Source organism: Protomyctophum parallelum (assembly GCF_964188405.1).
Source record: "Protomyctophum parallelum genome assembly, chromosome: 14".
Lineage (NCBI taxonomy): Eukaryota > Metazoa > Chordata > Actinopteri > Myctophiformes > Myctophidae > Protomyctophum > Protomyctophum parallelum.
In genome coordinates, this window is record NC_139709.1 from 36,182,270 (window position 1) to 36,206,368 (window position 24,099).

Consider the following 24,099-nt stretch of genomic DNA (forward strand, 5'->3'; position numbering starts at 1 on the left):
TGTGAGCACCCTGGACAGTTTTTAAGTTGCTCGATTGAGTTTTTCGATATTGGATATTCATTTTAGCTGCCCCTTCCTATGCAAACCCATTGTAACTCCATTTTAACCATGTTAAATTAATTGAAATCACCCGTCTTTTTTTCTGGTGACTGATACTGCAATACTAATACATACTGTAGGTGCCTGTGTTTTCTTTGCCTTTCTTTACATTGTCTCTGTCGGGTGGAATGTCCAAAACTGTTACTTTTCGGGATTCAAATTAAAAATGTGTAAAGAAAAAAAGAAAGCAGATCTACAAGCTGGAAATGCGTTGCTGCATGTTTCTAGTTGTACTGGGATGTCTCATACAGGGTTTTTTTTGTGTTTTTTCTCCAGGTTTCTACTAGTTGTTAGTAGGCTTCTGGGATGTCTCATACAGGGTTTTTTGTGTGTTTTTTCTCCAGGTTTCTACTAGTTGTTAGTAGGCTTCTGGGATGTCTCATGGAGTTGTTTTTGTGTGTGGTTTTCCTGCAGGTTTCTGGTGGTACTGGGATGTCTCATCCTGGCCATATTGACCACGTTCAAAGAGCATGAGAAGGTATCAGCACACTGGCTGGTCATACTGGTGAGTTGACATTCATTCTTTTTTATATCCTGTGAGGAACATATTAGTTCCAAAAACGAGCAGATCTACAGTCACATTGCAGCACATTGTATCCGTGTAGATTGGCTAATGTGACGAACAACCAGACTGATCTCCACCGCTTTCTGTGCATGTGCCACTCTTGCAAGTAGGGCTTTATATGATCCACAGCACTCGCAGTTTTTTTCATAAAACTCTTAAGATGTATTTAGAACAGCTGGTTCAGTCAGGACAACTCATGGATGGAATATACATTTATTTAATGTAAAATGAGCAATATATTTATTATGGTTTGGCGATGAATTGGATCTGCTTTTTAGGTACTCAGATCAAGCGCATCAGTCCAACCATAGGGACTCCGAATCCCCCGTAACTAAAAGCAGATCCAAAACGACAGGTGGTAGCTGGGGTGGAGGAGGGTGAACAGAAAAGGTTTAAGCAGCAGTGCAGCAGGATCAGTGTGAGCAGAGCAAACTTACAGTTTAAATAGCAGGTATGAAGATGGAATGATTGTGATTGGCTGAGTGATCATGTGAATGAGAACGTGATGCTGATGCGGCCCAATGTACGGCCGCTGGCAGCTGCACTGAGTTTCCTGACTGAACTTAAGCTACAGGCGCGATGATCATTTCTCAAAAATAGCGAATATACAAGCTCACAGCACATCACTTCATGTCGTGTTTTTCATGTCCACAGCACTCCTACACATGTGAAGTTCACATGTGCAAGAGTGCTGTGGACATGAAAAACTGTGTGTGAATTAAGGCTGTGTGAATTGAGCATGCATGCACGCACGCACGCACGCACGCACGCATGCACGCACGCACGCACGCACGCACGCACGCACACATAGTGATTATTGACACCTGCATTGTTTGATCACAAGTTAACTGGTTTCTGCTGGACAGCGACTATATTATCTTTATTTATCCCAACATATGTTTTTCGATGAGTTCAGGAGACCTTCACCATCTTCGTCTTTGGAGCAGAGTTTGTGTTGAGGATCTGGTCGGCTGGCTGCTGCTGTCGATACAAAGGATGGCGAGGGAGGCTCAAGTTTGCTCGCAAACCACTCTGCATTTTAGGTAACCGACCGGAAGTATGATAATGACGGAAATTTGACATTTCTGTTCATTTCATTGTTCGTTTCTTTTATACAGATGAAAGAAAGTGTGATTATAACGATCAGGCATGTGCACACACTAGACATCAAAGGAATACCCTGTCCTATGTATAATAGTGCCCTCTCCGGACCATACATTTAGCATTTGCTATTGTGAATGTCCACCTTTCCATGCTGTACTCGCACCATGGAAGCAATAGAATACATTTCCATTTCTAAACTCCTGAACTTCAAAGATGGGGTGCCATCTCTAGGTCATCCTCAGACAAGCCCTCCATCGTCGCTTCCAGTCATCCCGGTTCTCCATACACCTGGCCAGCTCGTTGGTGCTTTGCGCTCCTGCATCGTTCTTGAGTACATCCACTTATGTTAAATTGTGACGTCCTCACCATAGTTTTGTATGTGTGTATAGAGTTATCAATCTAATAGAGATCTCCAGGTGTGGTTATAATATCTACAGGCTTGTCGATCAGCTATTTTTGGACTAAAAAAAACTTTGGCCAAAAGTGCCCTTTTAGAAACGTCAACCCCTGCCCCTCTAACATTCTCTGCATGCGCAATTATCCAAATAATTGCAAATAATTGCGCTTAGTTAAAAACATCAGACGATGTGATTATTGCGACTGGCCTGACATGAACTATGATGTTGTTTGCTCCCTCATCTCCCGTCCCTCTCAGACATTTTCGTGCTGATCGCCTCTGTGCCGGTGGTGGTGGTACGCAACCAGGGTAACGTGCTCGCCACGTCGCTGCGCAGCCTGCGCTTCCTGCAGATCCTGCGCATGCTGCGCATGGACCGGAGAGGAGGCACCTGGAAGCTGCTGGGCTCTGCCATCTACGCACACAGCAAGGTAATACCACGCCCCTGCACCAGGGGTCGCTATTTACCAACACTGCAAGGTACAGTTGCCATGGCCATCCCTCTACACAGTACAGTGGGTCCAGGGACTCTCAGGGTTCTAAATTAGCCTGCCCCTGCCAGTGTGATTTCTGGTCTAGAGGGGCGGATTCAATTGTACCGGCGAAAACAGCCTCTGGATCTATTGTTCACCGATCTGTGCGGCCTCCTCCCCTCCCCAGCCCGAAGCTAGTTCTAAATTGATCCTTACAAGTCTTTAACAGTATACAAATGTAACCAAATGGACCTCCATTTGTACACTGTCAGAGTTAAGGGGAAAAAGTTTGACATATGCTTCTCTACAGATATAATTATCACTAATTATTAAAAAAATGTGCACTGGCAGATTCATGTCTGGTCCCCACACTATCTCAGATTATCCATGACGATGTCTGTGATGTCATCAATATGATGTCATACTATGTGGTACTGACGCCATAGACTGGCCACGTGTGGCAGGTTGGCCACGTCAGACGTAGCTTGAGACCCATATAGATCCCTATAGATAATATCCTATAGATAATATCAGGTTGGCCACGTCAGACCTAGCTTGAAGCCCATATAGATCCCTATACCGTAGATAATATCCCGGGACATGGTCATGTTTCTTACAGGAACTGATAACGGCGTGGTACATCGGCTTCCTGTCGCTGATCCTGGCGTCCTTCCTGGTCTACCTGGTGGAGAAGGACGACGTCTCGGTGGACGCCGTGCCCAGCCCCGACAACCCCACGGCCACGCCCACCACCCAGGACTTTGACACCTACGCCGACGCCCTCTGGTGGGGCCTGGTGGGTACTTCATGGCACACACATACACACTACATTCCGCAGTGGCCGGCCCGGCTTTCCTATGTGTTTTCAAAGGGGGCCATGTCTGAAAGATATGAAAAGGCCTTGCAGGTGATGTCCTGTCAATGCTGTTATACTGCACCACCGGAATTGGACCACAACCAAGAGATGCATAGAGATGCATCACAATACAGCCATAACTATAGTGTAAGGCAGGCAGTGTAGCCAAATGTAAACCACGCTGTGAACTAAACTAAACATAAACAAACATGCACGCACGCACTGCATTGTAATTATCTTTACAGACCAATTTCTTACACACATATATATGAGAAATAGCCTATTTTCCTAGCTTAATTTCAACTTCCACCCATCCATCCGTCCATCTTTCAATCACACTTTTGCAGCTGTGTATTTTGTCATTATAATCTCATTATTCGCCGTGTTAGATCACCTTGACCACGATCGGCTACGGTGACAAAACTCCAAAGACGTGGGCTGGCAGACTGTTAGCTGGCACCTTCGCTCTCATAGGAGTGTCCTTCTTTGCTCTACCTGCAGTGAGTATATTTATACTGTCTGTCTGTCTGTCTGTCTGTCTGTCTGTCTGTCTGTCTGTCTGTCTGTCTGTCTGTCTGTCTGTCTGTCTGTCTGTCTGTCTGTCTGTCTGTCTGTCTGTCTGTCTGTCTGTCTGTCTGTCTGTCTGTCTGTCTGTCTGTCTGTCCATGATACTGACATGTTTCTGACCATGATACTGACATGACACTGACCATAATACTGGCATCATACTGAGTTACTGACCATGATGCTGACATGTTACTGACCATAATACTGGCATCATACTGACCATGACGCTGACATAATACAGACCATGATATTGACCACAATACTGACATGATAGTGAATGTGTGATACTAACCATGCTACTGAGCACGATACTGATATAATACTGACCATGATACTGACATGATACTGACCATAATACTGACATGATAGTGAATGTGTGATACGTACTGACCATGATACTGACTATGATACTGGTTGTGTGTGTGTGTGTGTGTGTGTGTGTGTGTGTGTGTGTGTGTGTGTGTGTGTGTGTGTGTGTGTGTGTGTGTGTGTGTGTGTGTGTGTGTGTGTGTGTGCGTGCGTGCGTGTGCGTGCGTGTGCGTTTGTGTGTTTGTGTCTACGCATGTGCGTGCATCAGGGCATCCTGGGGTCAGGCTTGGCTTTGAAGGTTCAGGAGCAGCACAGACAGAAGCACTTTGAGAAACGCAGACATCCAGCCGCTGGACTCATCCAGGTGAGGGAGACACACTGGACGAGCCATGAAGGCCACACTATGGCCTTCATTAAAGGCGTGCCCAAACGCATGCCCTTTCTTTTTTTTCCTACAGTTCTGAAATAACAATAACTAGCTTAAAAATGTTGTTTCACCTGTCCCAGTCTGCCTGGCGATACTACGCCACCAATCCAATCAGGGAAGACCTTATATCCACGTGGAGATTCTACGAAACTATCATCTCACTTCCCTGTTTCAGGTATGTATTCTAATGTGTTCACCTGTAGCATTTATTCTATTCTATAGCTTATCTCTGGCATATTTGTGTGTCTTGAGACATGTAACGTGTGGTGAGTTGAACATTGTTCTGAAGCCATTATTCTGGAGTGGTACAATAGGCCAGTTCTAGTTTTTGGATTCAGTGTATTTTGTTCATTGCGAACGCAGTGAGCCACTTACTATGACAGCAGGGGCTGAGTGTCTGTGTGTGTGTGTGTCACGCTGTGTGGTGTCACGCTGTTACACCACCGGCCCGCCACCAGAGGGCGCAGCTGTGGCACGCACGCACGCACACACACACACACACACACACACACACACACAGGGCGCAGCTGTAGCACACACACACACAACCACACACACACGAGCTGCGTTCGCTTCACGCGTTTGCGCGTCTTACTTGTCTATTAACAACACTAGCACCGAAGTCTGACGTAATTTACACATCCTGGTTGGTGTTCATTTTAAGAAACCCAATGTTGTATAGAGGTCAAACTTCAGCAAACCAGGGGTTGAACGAGTGACATCAGGACTTCTGTGCTCTACAGATCTAATGTTATAGTTATCAAATACTTGTCTGTCTGTCTGTCTGTCTGTCTGTCTGTCTGTCTGTCTGTCTGTCTGTCTGTCTGTCTGTCTGTCTGTTACGTTTAGTTTTTTATTTGCCTCATTTCATTTTCATTTTTCATTTTCAGTTTGCATGATTATCATTAACCTGAATTGGAGACAGTGGTTTCCGTGGAAACACTGGATGGCGGGATGCATTAGATCCATGAGGTATAATTACCAGGTTTTCACCTGATTGCATCTGTAATTCTGTAATATTGTTCTAGAGATGAGGGCTGGGTGGGTGTTGTCGTACTGGATGGCTTAACTGTGGTGACCACTTGAAACTTTTTGCTTTTGCTATTTCTGAAATTGTTTTGAAAGACTGGGAAGATGAAACACGTTTGGAAATGATACTTTGCTAATGCGACATGAGTATATTATCGTCTCTTTCGGGTGGAAAAATCATAACGCAGCAAAAGTAGAAGATCTACAAGCTCTTATGTGGATCTGCTACTTTTGAGGCTTTTGTGTGACGCTATAGTATAGTAGTAATAGTATGTACTGCAGTATGATTTATGAGGGGGGGGGGCAAATGTGAAAAGTTTGAATAAGAATATAGAAGGTTTCTGCTGGACAGCGACAAAATACAATAATCAAATTGTAGTTCAGATAAAGGGGGTACTTAGATTCCGTAATCGAGTATTACACCTGTAGAGATCTGGATTTGGATTGTTACCTGAACTTTGTTTCCTGATTATGCATTTTTCTTCCCCCGCCATCTCTCTGCATCCAAAAGGAAAGATGACACCATGGCAAGGTAGGCCACCACACTTTGATCTCCACTTTCTGGGTTATGTAGGGTGACCAGGCAGGCGCCCCAGTTTGGCCGGGATTGTCCCGGTTTCAAGCTGTGTCTCTCGAGCAGTACTGTAAAGTACATTAATTTACTAAAGCAATGTACTTAATTACAATTTGGAGGTACTTTTCCTTTGCTGGAGTATTTCCAATTTCCAATACCTTTACTTCTACTCAACTACATCTCAGAGGCAAATATTGTACTTTTACTCCACTACAATTATTTGAAAACTGTAGTTACTTCATAGATTTTGATTATTTTTACCATCAAATAAAACATACAATAACCACTTCAGCACTATAGGCCTATACATTTCTACCATTTGAAAATAGCCGATCTGCAAGCTCACAATGTGTCGCAAATTCGGAATGGGACACATTGTGAGCTTGCAGATCGGCTATTTTGAAAAGATTTATTGTACATTTTAGGCATTTCAATTGAAAACTTGTGAAATGAGACATTCAGGATAATGGTTACTTTACATTTTGTTATACTTTAAGTACATTTTGTGCCAATATACGTTTGTACTTTTACTCAAGTACATTTTGAATTCCAGACATATTTCTATATTGCAGTATTGATACTTTTAGTCAAGTAAAAAAAACTCTTTCCACCATTGTCTCGACTCGAGTCCCGACAAATATCTCTAAAACTCTAATACAGTATGTGTCCCGCTTTTCAACATTCACTATGAAATTGTCCCAGTTTTCAGTGGTTGCATGTTCATCATGTTCTTTCTTTTCAAGTAAACAAAGAAGACATTGCACTAATTCATTGCATGTCTGAATTCAACACTGAGGCTGATGTTTGTCAATCAGTCGTTGCCTTTATGTAACCCATATGGTGTGTATACATGTGCGCGTGCATTAATGTGCATGCATGGCCATTGGCCATGTGCGTGCACGACACACGTGCACATTGATTTAAGGGTCCGGTTTGAGGGGCTGAATATTTGGTCACCCGGCCTAGGGGATACTTGCATATAGTCACATGATGAAGTATACATTTTCTTTTGTAACACCAGTCAATCCATGTCTATTCTGTGCAGCCAATTACCCCCATGCATGTGACACAGAGATGTATTATGTAAGTTAGTTGTGATTTAATACAGGAAGCTATTTATAAGAACATGATGGGGAATGGCCCTCCACATCGGAGGGTATTCTGGGAAATCTTCATTAGTCTTTGGCGCTGATGAAACTCATTAAAATAATAAAAATGGGATCATGAACCGTTGCAGATTGAGCGCTGTGTGCGTGAGTGCGTGCGTGCGTGCGTGCGTGTGGTGCGTATGCGCATGTGTACGTGTGTCTGAAACTGTTGATTCATCTAATCGAGAAGCGTGTTTTTTATAATATCAACATGAACACCTACAGTAAAACTTTTACGGCCTAAGTCCCATACGCCCCCAACATACTGTAGTGTACACACACACACACACACACACACACACACACACACACACACACACACACACACACAGTGACACACACACACACACACACACACACACACACACACACAGTCAGACTCACACGCACACACGGCTGCCATCCCCCTATTATACAGTAAATAGCTTCCCGTATTAAATCACCAGTGAAATGGGGTGAAGTGGTGGCTAATGTGTGTCATGATCCAATCGGACACAAACAGCCAAAACCCATCATGTGTTCCGCCAAAAAAGATTAGACCCTCGGTGACATTCGGGAGGGTTTGCGAAGGTCTTTATTTAGAATCCAATTAGCGAGTCCATTAGTTGCGATTCAATTATGAATGGCAGTTTAAGATCGCCCGAGCGAGGCGGGGATAATTACAAGTAAATGGAGGTCTTTTAATATAGTTAATATGACTTTCTTTCTTTCGTGTTTTATCTCACTCTCTCTTCGTGAGGGCAGGATCATGTGTCTACTTCAACAACATGTCGTTAAGAGTGATTTGGTTCTTATCGGCTCAGATGATGATGTCACTGGTCTTGTTGTCACAATGGGAGCATTGACCCGCTGTGTAACTATAGATGACCGTGTTTCATTAAACTGACTGAGTGCTACTGTATCTCGTCGTCATCTCCTCTCAAAGTTCCACGGGACTTTGGAACCAAACATCATTAACATTATTTTCCCTCTTCTTGATGTACCTGGTGCCACGACATTAAGCTATAGTTTCCATCTCTGATCCCAACCACTTTGTTGTGTCAACATCCTCACAGCACAGCGTGTCATATTATGTAAACCGGTCCTCAACTCCAGTCAGTGCTTCAGTCAAAGTAATAAGTATAGATACTCCTGTAGAGCTACAGGTGAAAGTCGCTCTGTCAAATTTGTAGCACTATATGTAACTTTCATCTTCTACCCCGGAGGGTGCAAGTGCTTTAATGTTTACCATTCCCTAAAAATCAAGATGTGATATGTTTTGATATTGTAGATCTGCTTCTGCATCTGCTCAAATAACAATTAAGTATGAAGTAAAGTACAGATACTCAAGAAACTTACTTAAGGACAGTACTCAAGTGCTGTCCAGCACTGGCCCTGACTCTGAGCTGACCATAGGTCAGTCAGATGGATGACGAAGCTTTAGTTACTAAAAGCCTAAAAAGCTAAAATGCAAAGGAAGCCGTCTGGAACCGGACGTCCCACCTGTCCCTTTGGTCCTGACAAGTCACCCTGCAGCGGTCCAAGTGGACACTTACGGGTCTGGAACCCCGACAGTGTGTATACAAATGGAACCAAATGGACCCTTACCGGTCAGTTACATTAACACAGCTTGGAGTTAAAAAAGGAAATAAAAAATGGAAATGTTTTTAAATGGTTCACATTGGAAATGTTAAATATTCTGATCATTGCTATAGAGTATTTGTTCGATTTGCGTACACCCTTAACTCTCAAGAGTCCATTTGGTTCCCGGACATGACACGTTGAGAAACTAGTGTCCTGACGGGGGGGGGGGGGGGGGGGCGGATGGGGGGGGGTCCCCTGAGGCCCCTCCCCCCATCATTAGCGGGGCTGGAGTAGCGCGGCCGTTAGGCTACGACGCCCTGGCACCTACACAACGCTGCCCTCTACCTCTGATCTGCCGCGCTGACAGCCTCAGGCGTCGAATTACCAACACCTGAATTACTGCCTGGCGGACGGCCACGGCAAACACACACACACACACACACACACACAGAGGCTCTAAGTACATGCATAGGATCAGTGGGTGGGAAACTTTGGAGCCTGGGCATCGTGGTGTGTGAGCGTGACTGTTGCATTTGGCCTTTGGCCCGCAGCCGAAACCAACAGCGATATGAACAGCAGCAGTGATGATAACAATAAGGTTTATCTCAACAGCGCCTTTTATCTACCGTATGCATGTCCTCCTATGATGTCCAATGCTATAGCCAGATGGCTCAATTATGTCATCATCCGGGGTGTGTGCGTGTTTGTATTACTTGTGAGGGCCAGGTTCCCAAAAGTAGTTGAGAAATAGACATTGTGAAGAGAAACGGTTGTTAGTAAAAGAAGAAAAGAGTTGGAGTTATACTTGATTTATACTTTGAGCCGACAAATATAACCGACAAATATCTACCAGCCTTAGATATACTTTTATATATATATATATATATATATATATATATATATATATATATATATATATATATATATATATATATATTACTTTTAGGCTTGCGGTTAAAAAATGGAAACAAAATGGTAAAACAAACAGCATTCATAAAATCGGGGTCCTAAATTGTTAAAGGAGCATTCATTGATTTGGGTGATTTGGAAAACCCCCGCTCGAATATGATTGGCGGAAGGCCCCTCTCTATCCTGATTGAATGAAGGCTGGGCCACCTAGCCAAATACGAAACCTACGTTTTTTTGACCCCAGGGGTGAACTGGGGACAGGGAGGAACTCCTTATATGGTCAGCACACTCTATTGAAGGGAAATCACTGAATATACCTTTAATGTCCACACACAAGCATAGGAACCTGTTGTGTGTGTGTGTGTGTGTGTGTGTGTGTGTGTGTGTGTGTGTGTGTGTGTGTGTGTGTGTGTGTGTGTGTGTGTGTGTGTGTGTGTGTGTGTGTGTGTGTGTGTGTGTGTGTGTGTGTGTGTGTGTGTGCATGTGCATCTTGGGAAGCCTCCACTCAGAGAGAGTCTTGGGGGAGTGGGGTTTAAGCCTGCTCTCCTGTGTGTGTGTGTGTGTGTGTGTGTGTGTGTGTGTGTGTGTGTGTCCAACACTTTCTGTTGTGGTGCCTCGTTTGAGCGAGACCGTGTGATAATCACGTCCAATTTTCCTCTCCTTTTGTGGCCGCGTCTGAGGAGCAGTCAGAGGTAGCGAGCCTCTTTAAGCCCCGTCTATTATCTGCAGCTCTCAGCGCTGTAATCTGCCGGGCCGGGCTTTCCTGGCTGCCTGCATATACTGGAGCATTGTGTGCTCCGTGGTGGGAGCTCGGGCAGCAAGGCCGACCCACGTTACTGAGGTCTCCTCTGGGTTGCTGTCGTCTCTGGTTACCCCTCTCTCCTCTCCTCTCCTCTCCTCTCCTCTCCTCTCCTCTCCTCTCCTCTCCTCTCCTCTCCTCTCCTCTCCTCTCCTCTCCTCTCCTCTCCTCTCCTCTCCTCTCCTCTCCTCTCCTCTCCTCTCCTCTCCACTCCACTCCTCTCCTCTCCTCTCCTCTCCTCTCCTCTATGTCGCTGTCTCTTCCAAGGCACACACAGGAGTTTTATTTTACCCAGAGTGCTCTCTCGTCTCGTCTCCTCTTCTCCCCATGCACCTGTCTTTTTGGCGGCCAAACTGTCAGCCATTGGACAAAATGAGACCCCCCCTTTCTCTCTCTCTCTCTCTCTCTCTCTCTCTCTCTCTCTCTTGAGTTTGGTCTCAAAATGTCAAACATCTACCATATACTTATACTGTAGCTTTTACACAAAGTATAACCTGATAATTAAGAAAATACTTTTTTTCTTTATACATAAATACATGTATACATTATTATTATTTCTTACAAAATATGCCAACGCAAATATGTTGGCATATGGCTTATCTCAGTTTCTTCATTTCGGGTTTCATAACATTCAAATAAGCAAAAAGTCTTCAAATATGGTAACGTGGAAATTATAATATCCTGTATAAGCATAACATTACATGTCTGGTATTTAAAACCAAAATGCTTGGAATGTGGGTGAGAATTCAGTGGCCTCCTGCTTTAACAGACATACGGTATGCAATGTGTTATGATTTTAATAGTGGAGAGACATCCTGCTTCAATAGACTAGTATGCATTATGAGTTATGATGATTTTAATAGTGGAGAGATCTCCTGCTTCAATAGACAAGTATGCATAATGAGTTATGATGATTTTAATAGTGGAGAGATCGCCTACTTCCATAGACAAACAATGAGGCATATCCTACTAGGAGGCACGGATTGTCTCTGCCAATATGGCGGCCGCGATGATTGCTCCAATGAACAACAGCAGCCAATGGTATTTACTGTATGTGCGTACTGTATCTATGTATAGTTCTACTACAGTCACTTCCTGTCTCCTCTCTGTTTTGTTGTTTGAACTTTTAGCCAGAAGCTAAGTTTACTGGAGCGAGTTCGCCTTCCCAACACACGGCCCGGAGCTGTCGTGGCTAAAAAGCCGCCCGCCGGCACCGACGCCATAGAGGAGAGTCCGTCCAAGGACTCCAAACCCGCCGGCTTCAGTAACCGGGAGAGGTTCAGAACCGCCTTCCGCATGAAGGCCTACACTCTGCGCCAGAGTTCTGAAGGTACCCACCGCTATCAACACATGCCTTTAGCATGAAGGACTACTAGGCTGTACACCAGCAGTGTTCAAACTGTTTACCAAAGGGGGCCATATTTGAAAACATGGAAATTCCTTAGGGCCTCCTGTCATATACCGATACTGTACCTTTGGATCATAAGAAAGTCACAAGAATTGCACGCATTACAACGAACAAACGTGCACGTCCAAGTGCTACAGTCCAATACATTATTACAGGTGTGGGAAAGTCTCTCTACAACATGTTTAATGAAATAAGAATAAAAATGCCCTTCTTTCACATCTTGGTAATGAAACAACATCAGGAACAAGCAGTTAGGAATCCTTTATACCAGTTGAGAAATAGCCTTTCTGCCCAGGGTAATTTCAAAAGACCAAAATGTATGAATGTATGAATGCCACATGAATATATTGTTGGCCACAAGCCTCACATCGTTTTAGTTTTTTTTAAATCTGCCCACAATATAACCAGGGTTCCTAACTTAACCAAGGACGGGTGTTTACAATGAAAACACTGCATACTGTAGTTAAAATGGAGTTTGAAGTTACAAACATGTTTGAAAGTGCAATATCCCTGTGCATTTACCGTAACATTAAATAACCGCAATGAAAATAGTGAAAATAACCAATCTATACAAGCTCACAATGGGTTAATTTAATAATTACTTCGGGATAACTTGTGAGCTTGTAGATAGTCTATTTTCTATACAGTATATGTTTTTAATTACCTTTATTTGCTTTATTTACTACAGATGCTGGAAGCCTTCCAGACACAGCCTTAGAGGAGAGGGGTTTCCCAGCAGACATTCTAATGGAGGACATGATTCCTACCCTGAAGCTGGTCATAAGAGCAGTCAGGTCAGTCAGCTTTGCTCTGTTTACCGTCAAGCCACACAACTCTCCCACAATGCTGTAATGCTACGTAGAGTCTGTAACTAACATGCCATCTGTTTGCCTCTTCCGTGTACGGAAATATATTTTAAAATATCATTAAAATATAATGAATTCCCCTTTGTGCTCAAAAGCATGCTACATACTGTATGCGTCAACTAATTTATTTACATTTGGACACTGCAAAGTTGAACTGAACGTGGTTGGGAGGCGTTTTAGATGGATCAGACAGACAGACAGACAGACAGACAGACAGACAGACAGACAGACAGACAGACAGACAGACAGACAGACAGAAAGACAGACAGACAGACGGCTACCACCTCAGCAGTGGATGAACAGGGAACATTGCTCATCCACTGGCTCTGCCCACATCTTCTCTGTTGGTACACCAGGGACTTGAACCAGTGACCTTCTGCTGCAAAAAACACTGCAGCCTTTGGCATTGAGACATGTACTTGGAACATATTCTGTAAGATGTTTTTTCTTTTTTTCTCTCTCTCTCCCCCTCTCCCCAGACCTTTAAACGCCATCTTAATGGCAATAGCAAAAAAATTGGCATACAACTAGTCCTACATACTTACACCTAGAAACCACATTCAAACCTAGTTAGGTTCGTCTTACGGTGGACATGTTTGCCTTTGAAATGTTTAATAGTTTTAGAAATATAGTGCTTTCAAATTTGAGAAATTTACAATGGGGCTCAATGGCAGATATTGGTACGTCAAAAAAGCACTTTCACCTAGAAACTCCATTCATGCTTTTTATAATTCAGCTTACTGTGGACTGTGGAGACACATGCTGGAATATTTTACTTTGTTTGTTTTCACGAGAAGAAAACAAACAAAAAAGCAGTGTGAATTTTCCGGAACCAGTGGCTCAGTGTGTTAGAACGCTGCCACATGATCGGGAGATGGTGAGTTCAAACCCCACTCAATTCTTTACTTTCAAGATCAATTTCAGACGAACAAAACAAACAAAAAAGCAGTTTGAATTGTCTGGAACCAGTGGCTCAGTGTGTTAGAACGTTGCCACATGATCGGGAGATGGTGAGTTCAAGCTCACTCAAGTCTTTACTTTCAAGACCAATTTCACGAGAAGAAAACAAACAAAAAAGAAGTGTGAATTGTCTGGAACCAGTGGCTCAGTGTGTTAGAACGCTGCCACATGATCGAGAGATGGTGAGTTCAAACCCCAAATAACTCTTTACTTTCAAGACCAATTTCACGAGAAGAAAACAAACAAAAGATCAGTGTGAATTGTCTGGAACCAGTGGTTCAGTGTGTTAGAACCCTGCCACATGATCGGGAGATGGTGAGTTTAAGCTCACTCAAGTCTTTACTTTCAAGACCAATTTCACGAGAAAAAAAAAAAAAAAAAGCAGTGTCAATTGTCTGAAACCAGTGGCTCTGTCTGTTAGAACACTGCCACATGATCCGGAGATGGTGAGTTTAAGCTCACTCAAGTCTTTACTTTCAAGACCAATTTCACGAGAAGAAAACAAAGAAAAAAGAAGTGTGAATTATCTGTAACCAGTGGCTCAGTGTGTTAGAACGCTGCCACATGATCGGGAGATGGTGAGTTCAAACCCCACTCAAGTCTTTACTTTCAAGACTAATTTTACGAGAAGAAAACAAACAAAAAAACAGTGTGAATTGTCTGGAAACAGTGGCTCAGTGTGTTAGAACGCTGCCACATGATCGGGAGATGGTGAGTTCAAACCCCGCTCAAGTTCAAACAAAAACAATAAAGGTCCAAGGTACAATCCCACCCGAGTCTTTACTGTGACACTTTGCTTTCCACACTGACATCAAATAGCACAAAAAGATGTGTAGTAGTATCCAGCAGTTAGTTCAGTGTGATGAGAGGCTGTCCTTGGGAGCCACAGGTCCAGGGTTCAAATCCCACATTAGTCATAACTGTGACACTTTGCTTTGCACACTGATTTCCAGAAGGACAACTTTAAAGCAGCCCAGAAATTCACCATGAATGTGTGCCTCAGTGGCACAGTGGGTAAGTCAAATGATATCCGTAGTATACCTAGTAGAAGTGTGCCGGTTCAAACCCGACGTACATGGTTCAAATCACCAACACCTAGAGTAGGCGTGGCCCAGTGGATAAATCAGATAATATCCATAGAATACCTAGTAGGAAGGTGCTGGTTCAAATCACCAACACCTAGAGTAGTGGCAGACCAGGTTAGATAGGGGGAGAATAGTTCAAGGGTCAGATAAAGTGTGGCATGGTTGGGGAGAGTAGTTGAGTAGGTCAGGTTGAGTCAGAGTGGGGGGGTAAGGTAGGTAGAGAGTAGGTCAGGGGTCAGGTAGGAGGAGAGTAGGGGTCAGGTAGGTGGGGGTTCAGGTAGGAGGGGAGGAGAGTAGGGTGGGCAGGGAGGAGGAGAGTAGTTTGGTCAGGTAGGAGGAGAGTAAGGCGGTCACGTAGGAGGAGAGTAGGCGGAGTTCAGTCAGGGGGAGTGTAGGGGGGGTGTCAGAGTGGTGGGGTCAGGTAGGTGGGCGGTCAGGTAGGAGGAGAGTAGGGGTCAGGTAGGTGGGGGTCAGGTAGAAGGAGAGTAGGGTTCAGGTAGGAGGAGAGTAGGGGTCAGGTAGGAGGAGAGCAGGGTGGTCAGGTAGAAGGAGAGTAGGGGTCAGGTAGGAGGAGAGTAGGGGTCAGGTAGGAGGAGAGTAGGGGTCTGGTAGGAGGAGAGCAGGGTGGTCAGGTAGGAGGAGAGTAGGGGTCAGGTAGGAGGAGAGCAGGGTGGTCAGGTAGGAGGAGAGTAGGGGTCAGGTAGGAGGAGAGCAGGGTGGTCAGGTAGAAGGAGAGTAGGGGTCAGGTAGGAGGAGAGTAGGGGTCAGGTAGGAGGAGAGTAGGGGTCTGGTAGGAGGAGAGTAGGGGTCAGGTAGGAGGAGAGTAGGGGTCTGGTAGGAGGAGAGTAGGGGTCAGGTAGGAGGAGAGCAGGGTGGTCAGGTAGAAGGAGAGTAGGGGTCAGGTAGGAGGAGAGTAGGGGTCAGGTAGGAGGAGAGCAGGGTGGTCAGGTAGAAGGAGAGTAGGGGTCAGGTAGGTGGGGGGTCAGGTAGGAGGCAGGCAGGGGGAGAGTAGGAAGGGGATGGGGCAGGCTGGGGAGAGTAGGAAGAGGAGGGGGGAGGCAGGGAGAGAGTAGGAAGGGGAGGGGGCAGGGAGGGGGAGAGTATGAATGGGAGGGGGCATAAAAATATTTTTTTAATTTTTAATTTTTAATTTAAATTTAGAAAATTATAAAAATAAATCAGGAAGACCCCCTCTGCCTTCTCTGCCCCTGCCTGCCCCCTCCCCTTCCTACTCTCCCCCTGCCTGCCCCCTACCCTTCCTACTCTCCCCTGCCCAGTGCATTCTCTATGGCAATAGCACAAACTTTGGCATGCTACTAGTCCTACATACAAAATGATGAAAAACGAGAATAATAATAAAATAAAATAAACGATCGTTTTTTTTTTTTTTTTTTTAATCCTCAAAAATGATGAAAAAGGGCGTGCTATAGTATGCCGTACGATATGGGCTATAGCCCATGGTCCAAAATGATGAAAAACGAGGATAAAAAAACAAACAAACAACAACAATGGGCTATAACCCATCGTTTTTTTTCATTTTTTCATTTTTTTCAAATCCTCAAAAATGATGAAAAACAGCGTGCTACAGTATAGTATGCCGTACGATATGGGCTATAGCCCATATCCTCGCGGTGTATAGCGGTGTATGAGAATGGGTGTTGCGGAGGATGAGAGCATTCCTCTCATCCTCCGCAACACAATGCATTCTCTATGGCAATAGCACAAACTTTGGCATGCTACTAGTCCTACATACTTACACCTAGCAACCCCATTCTAGCCTACTTAGGTTCATCTTACGGTCGACATGTTTGCCTGAAAAGGAATCTTTGAAATGTTTCATAGTTTTAGAAATATAGTGCTTTCAAATTTGAGACATTTAACATGGAGCTCAATGGCAGCTCTATAGGCATGTCAAAAGTCACTTTCACCTAGAAACTCCATTCACACTTTTTATTATTCAGCTTACTGTGGAGACACATGCTGGAACTTTTTTTTTTTTTTATGTTTTGTAGTTTATGAGTTATTTAACTTAAACGCCCAATGCATTCTCTATGCGCAATAGCACAAACTTTGGCATGCTACTAGTCCTACATACTTACACCTATAGCAACCCCATTCTAGCCTACTTAGGTTCAACTTACGGTGGACATGTTTGCCTGAAAAGGAATCTTTGAAATGTTTCATAGGATAGCCCATGGTCCAAAATGATGAAAAACGAGGATTAAAAAAAAATCTAAAATCCAAAAAACGATGGGCTATAACCCATCGTTTTTTTAATTTTTTAATTTTTTTTCAAATCCTCAAAAATGATGAAAAATGGCGTGCTACAGTATAGTATGCCGTACGATATGGGCTATAGCGCATATCCTCGCGGTGTATAGCGGTGTATGAGAATGGGTGTTGCGGAGGATGAGAGCATTCCTCTCATCCTCCGCAACACAATGCATTCTCTATGGCAATAGCACAAACTTTGGCATGCTACTAGTCCTACATATTTACACCTAGCAACCCCATTCTAGCCTACTTAGGTTCATCTTACGGTCGACATGTTTGCCTGAAAAGGAATCTTTGAAATGTTTCATAGTTTTAGAAATATAGTGCTTTCAAATTTGAGACATTTAACATGGGGCTCAATGGCAGCTCTATAGGCACGTCAAAAGTCACTTTCACCTAGAAACTCCATTCACACTTTTTATTATTCAGCTTACTGTGGAGACACATGCTGGAACTTTTTTTTATTTTTATGTTTTGTAGTTTATGAGTTATTGTGGGCTCGCCACAGCGAGCACACACTAGTTACTCTCAGTTTATATTTATTCCAATTTCCGCCACTTTTTTTGGCACCCTACTACTTCCACATACTTTATGCTAGAAATTTAGTTCAAACTTCAAACTGTTCAGCTCTTTGCAGTTATTATTGCTCCAATTAGAATTTTTACAAAGTTTTATACTTTTTATACTTTTTAACTTTTTAACTTTTTTTTACATTCTTTATAGTGAGAGTTGATGGAAGAAAGGTCCCATTTTTCACAGTTAACTTTTTTGAGCTCTTATTACTCCGTCATACTTTCACTTTGAAACTTCATTCAAACTTTATAATGTTCATCTATCTTTGAACTTTAATTGGTGAAAAAGTTGTTTTGAAAAAGTTTATACTTTTTAAAATATTTAACTTTATTTATAGTTTTTTCCTCCCATTGACAATGTATGGGATTGATCTCTAAATCAACCTCACTTTTGCAGCCTCATTACTCTGGCATACTTTGTCGTAGAAACGTGATTTAAACTTTAGAAAGCTCACACGACTCTGGACTTTTTCGTGGTTCAAACCGTATTCGAATACGTTAAACGGTTTTTCCGAAATCGCAGTTCAATCGCAGGCCGTTTCGCCTAATTAGTGTCAAGTTAGAGTGCAGGGCTTCTTTCACTAGAGTGTGTGAACAGAAAATCTTTCCTTGAAAATCTACCAAACAAATTGCCGTCCCGGCCAAAATATTCACTTTACACGCATGTCCTTTGGTCATTTTGTAGCCACACATGTCCTCTTTCACACAATGTGACCACCAAAACACAGAGACATACAGAATGTGAACTACGGCCTTTTAAGTGACACAAATACAGTCAATCTGCTCATTGACCTCAATTGTAAAATCCTTACGAGGAAATTATCGCGATGACAATTCTTAACTCGCTCTTATAACCACATTTTCGATCGTACCAACACCACAATAGCACATGGTGTACCTCAATATCTCAGGCCACTCACAGCGAAAAAATTATTTGCATTCGACTTTTACTTTTTGCGATAGAGCAATTTGTTCGGGCATAGTTTCCCCCCATTCAGAACCATTGTAAAATAAGAGATCAAGTTGCGCGCCACTCCCAGTCTTTTACACTTCCACAGCTGAGACATATAAGGGCTTAATTACAGGGCTGAAATTAAAGTTACAAGATCTCAATGAGTTGCTCTGCGATACCTTGTGGGCTTGTAGGTCTGCTATTTGTGCAATTGGATGGCCTTTACACAGATAGATCAGATAGAGATGAAAAAGTATTTTCAAAAAAGTATTTTCAAAAAAGTATTTTCAGAAAAGTATTTTCAGAAAAGTATTTTCAAAAAAGTATTTTCGAAAAAGTATTTTCAAAAAATATTTTCAAAAAAATTAAAAAAAATTAAAAAATTAAAAAAATTAAAAAAAAATATAAAAATTAAAAGAAAATTATAAAAAAATGAAAAAAAAGAAAAAAAATGAAAAAAATTAAAAAAATTAAAAAATTGAAAAATTGGAAAAAATTGGAAAAAATTGGATTTTTTTTTCAAAAAAATTTAACAATTAAAAACATTTAAAAATTAAAAACTTTAACTTTTTTTTTAAACTTAAAAAGAAAAAACTTTTAATAAAGAACTTAATATTATTATTTTTTTACATTTAAAGAAAAATCTTAGACCATTATCAATAATCATTGTGTTTATGCTTTTAAAGATAGGCCTATACGCTATTTGAACCTTCTTTTTACATGTAAAAGTATGCTATTTCTGTTAAGCTCATGAATGCTTTTATATGTATACTGGATTGACTCTTTTTTTTCTTTTTCTTTTTTACCTTTTCTTAATTCATCAAGAATACATTGTAAAGCATTATTCACACATTACAAATCATTAGTAGACAGTAATACTTTACTTACTTTATTCTGCCACTTTTTGGGCATCGTACTACTTCCACATACTTTATTCCGCTTTATGCAGTTATTAATGCTTATTCTTTTTACCAATTTTTATACATTCTTTTTTAAACTTTTCCTTCAGCTTTAATACATTTTCTACTGTACATTATATACATTGCGTCTTTTGGCGAGCCCACGCAGTTTCTGCAGGGAACTGCTTTCTAGTTTAACTTAAACGCCCAATGCATTCTCTATGGCAATAGCACAAACTTTGGCATGCTACTAGTCCTACATACTTACACCTAGCAACCCCATTCTAGCCTACTTAGGTTCATCTTACGGTGGACATGTTTGCCTGAAAAGGAATCTTTGAAATGTTTCATAGTTTTAGAAATATAGTGCTTTCAAATTTGAGACATTTAACATGGGGCTCAATGGCAGCTCTATAGGCACGTCAAAAGTCACTTTCACCTAGAAACTCCATTCACACTTTTTATTATTCAGCTTACTGTGGAGACACATGCTGGAACTTTTTATTTTTTATGTTTTGTAGTTTATGAGTTATTTAAATTAAACGCCCAATGCATTCTCTATGCGCAATAGCACAAACTTTGGCATGCTACTAGTCCTACATACTTACACCTATAGCAACCCCATTCTAGCCTACTTAGGTTCATCTTACGGTGGACATGTTTGCCTGAAAAGGAATCTTTGAAATGTTTCATAGGATAGCCCATGGTCCAAAATGATGAAAAACGAGGATTAAAAAAAAATCAAAAATTCAAAAAACGATAGGCTATAACCCAGTGCCTGTGGTATGGATGCCGTAAAAAATGATGAAAAACTGCGTGCTATAGTATGCCGTACGATATGGGCTATAGCCCATGGTCCAAAATGATGAAAAACGAGGATTAAAAAATAAATTCAAAATTCAAAAAACGATGGGCTATAACCCATCGTTTTTTTCATTTTTATCATTTTTTTTCAAATCCTCAAAAATGATGAAAAACGGCGTGCTATAGTATGCTGTACGATATGGGCTATAGCCCATGGTCCAAAATGATGAAAAACGAGGATAAAAAAAAAATCAAAAATTCAAAAAACGATGGGCTATAACCCATCGTTTTTTTCATTTTTTCATTTTTTTTCAAATCCTCAAAAATGATGAAAAACGGCGTGCTATAGTATGCCGTATGATATGGGCTATAGCCCATGGTCCAAAATGATGAAAAACGAGGATTAAAAAAAAAAAATCAAAACTTCAAAAAACGATGGGCTATAACCCATCGTTTTTTTAATTTTTTTCAAATCCTCAAAAATGATGAAAAACGGTGTGCTATAGTATGCCGTACGATATGGGCTATAGCCCATGGTCCAAAATGATGAAAAACGAGGATTAAAAAAAAATCTAAAATTAAAAAAACGATGGGCTATAACCCATCGTTTTTTTTCATTTTTTTTTTCAAATCCTCAAAAATGATGAAAAACGGCTTGCTATAGTATGCCGTACGATATGGGCTATAGCCCATGGTCCAAAATGATGAAAAACGAGGATTAAAAATTATAATAATAATAAAAAAACAATGGGCTATAACCCATCGTTTTTTTTCATTTTTTCATTTTTTTCAAATCCTCAAAAATGATGAAAAACGGCGTGCTACAGTATAGTATGCCGTACGATATGGGCTATAGCCCATATCCTCGCGGTGTATAGCGGTGTATGAGAATGGGTGTTGCGGAGGATGAGAGCATTCCTCTCATCCTCCGCAACACAATGCATTCTCTATGGCAATAGCACAAACTTTGGCATGCTACTAGTCCTACATACTTACACCTAGCAACCCCATTCTAGCCTACTTAGGTTCATCTTACGGTCGACATGTTTGCCTGAAAAGGAATCTTTGAAATGTTTCATAGTTTTAGAAATATAGTGCTTTCAAATTTGAGACATTTAACATGGGGCTCAATGGCAGCTCTATAGGCACGTCAAAAGTCACTTTCACCTAGAAATTCCATTCACACTTTTTATTATTCAGCTTACTGTGGAGACACATGCTGGAACTTTTTTTTATTTTTATGTTTTGTAGTTTATGAGTTATTTAACTTAAACGCCCAATGCATTCTCTATGGCAATAGCACAAACTTTGGCATGCACTAGTAACTACATACTTACACCTAGCAACCCCATTCTAGCCTACTTAGGTTCATCTTACGGTGGACATGTTTGCCTGAAAAGGAAACTTTGAAATGTTTCATAGTTTTAGAAATATAGTGCTTTCAAATTTGAGACATTTAACATGGGGCTCAATGGCAGCTCTATAGGCACGTCAAAAGTCACTTTCACCTAGAAACTCCATTCACACTTTTTATTATTCAGCTTACTGTGGAGACACATGCTGGAACTTTTTTTTATTTTTATGTTTTGTAGTTTATGAGTTATTTAACTTAAACGCCCAATGCATTCTCTATGGCAATAGCACAAACTTTGGCATGCACTAGTAACTACATACTTACACCTAGCAACCCCATTCTAGCCTACTTAGGTTCATCTTACGGTGGACATGTTTGCCTGAAAAGGAAACTTTGAAATGTTTCATAGTTTTAGAAATATAGTGCTTTCAAATTTGAGACATTTAACATGGGGCTCAATGGCAGCTCTATAGGCACGTCAAAAGTCACTTTCACCTAGAAACTCCATTCACACTTTTTATTATTCAGCTTACTGTGGAGACACATGCTGGAACTTTTTTTTATTTTTATGTTTTGTAGTTTATGAGTTATTTAACTTAAACGCCCAATGCATTCTCTATGGCAATAGCACAAACTTTGGCATGCACTAGTAACTACATACTTACACCTAGCAACCCCATTCTAGCCTACTTAGGTTCATCTTACGGTGGACATGTTTGCCTGAAAAGGAAACTTTGAAATGTTTCATAGTTTTAGAAATATAGTGCTTTCAAATTTGAGACATTTAACATGGGGCTCAATGGCAGCTCTATAGGCACGTCAAAAGTCACTTTCACCTAGAAACTCCATTCACACTTTTTATTATTCAGCTTACTGTGGAGACACATGCTGGAACCTTTTTTTATTTTTATGTTTTGTAGTTTATGAGTTATTTAACTTAAACGCCCAATGCATTCTCTATGGCAATAGCACAAACTTTGGCATGCACTAGTAACTACATACTTACACCTAGCAACCCCATTCTAGCCTACTTAGGTTCATCTTACGGTGGACATGTTTGCCTGAAAAGGAATCTTTGAAATGTTTCATAGTTTTAGAAATATAGTGCTTTCAAATTTGAGACATTTAACATGGGGCTCAATGGCAGCTCTATAGGCACGTCAAAAGTCACTTTCACCTAGAAACTCCATTCACACTTTTTATTATTCAGCTTACTGTGGAGACACATGCTGGAACTTTATTTTTATTTTTATGTTTTGTAGTTTATGAGTTATTCAACTTAAACGCCCAATGCATTCTCTATGGCAATAGCACAAGCTTTGGCATGCTACTAGTCCTACATACTTACACCTAGCAACCCCATTCTAGCCTACTTAGGTTCATCTTACGGTGGACATGTTTGCCTGAAAAGGAAACTTTGAAATGTTTCATAGTTTTAGAAATATAGTGCTTTCAAATTTGAAACATTTAACATGGGGCTCAATGGCAGCTCTATAGGCACGTCAAAAGTCACTTTCACCTAGAAACTCCATTCACACTTTTTATTATTCAGCTTACTGTGGAGACACATGCTGGAACTTTTTTTTATTTTTATGTTTTGTAGTTTATGAGTTATTTAACTTAAACGCCCAATGCATTCTCTATGGCAATAGCACAAACTTTGGCATGCACTAGTAACTACATACTTACACCTAGCAACCCCATTCTAGCCTACTTAGGTTCATCTTACGGTGGACATGTTTGCCTGAAAAGGAATCTTTGAAATGTTTCATAGTTTTAGAAATATAGTGCTTTCAAATTTGAGACATTTAACATGGGGCTCAATGGCAGCTCTATAGGCACATCAAAAGTCACTTTCACCTAGAAACTCCATTCACACTTTTTATTATTCAGCTTACTGTGGAGACACATGCTGGAACTTTTTTTTATTTTTATGTTTTGTAGTTTATGAGTTATTTAACTTAAACGCCCAATGCATTCTCTATGGCAATAGCACAAACTTTGGCATGCACTAGTAACTACATACTTACACCTAGCAACCCCATTCTAGCCTACTTAGGTTCATCTTACGGTGGACATGTTTGCCTGAAAAGGAAACTTTGAAAT

The 24,099-nt window shown here is 41.5% G+C and overlaps 2 protein-coding genes across 2 annotated transcripts in view; both read left to right on the top strand.

Moving 5' to 3' along the window:
* LOC310871284 (tripartite motif-containing protein 16-like) overlaps positions 1-24,099 on the top strand; it is a gene marked incomplete at both ends in the record, with an annotated part of 503,649 nt that overhangs the window by 285,998 nt on the left and 193,552 nt on the right. The window lies entirely within an intron of this gene.
* The window catches only part of kcnq3 (potassium voltage-gated channel, KQT-like subfamily, member 3), a gene marked incomplete at both ends in the record, with an annotated part of 186,677 nt that overhangs the window by 135,387 nt on the left and 27,191 nt on the right, over positions 1-24,099 (top strand). Inside the window, 9 exon segments of the mRNA XM_083781773.1 lie at positions 514-604; positions 1,581-1,707; positions 2,424-2,596; positions 3,258-3,434; positions 3,884-3,994; positions 4,639-4,734; positions 4,878-4,972; positions 11,950-12,149; positions 12,916-13,021. Coding sequence (XP_083637899.1) covers positions 514-604; positions 1,581-1,707; positions 2,424-2,596; positions 3,258-3,434; positions 3,884-3,994; positions 4,639-4,734; positions 4,878-4,972; positions 11,950-12,149; positions 12,916-13,021 — 1,176 coding nt within the window.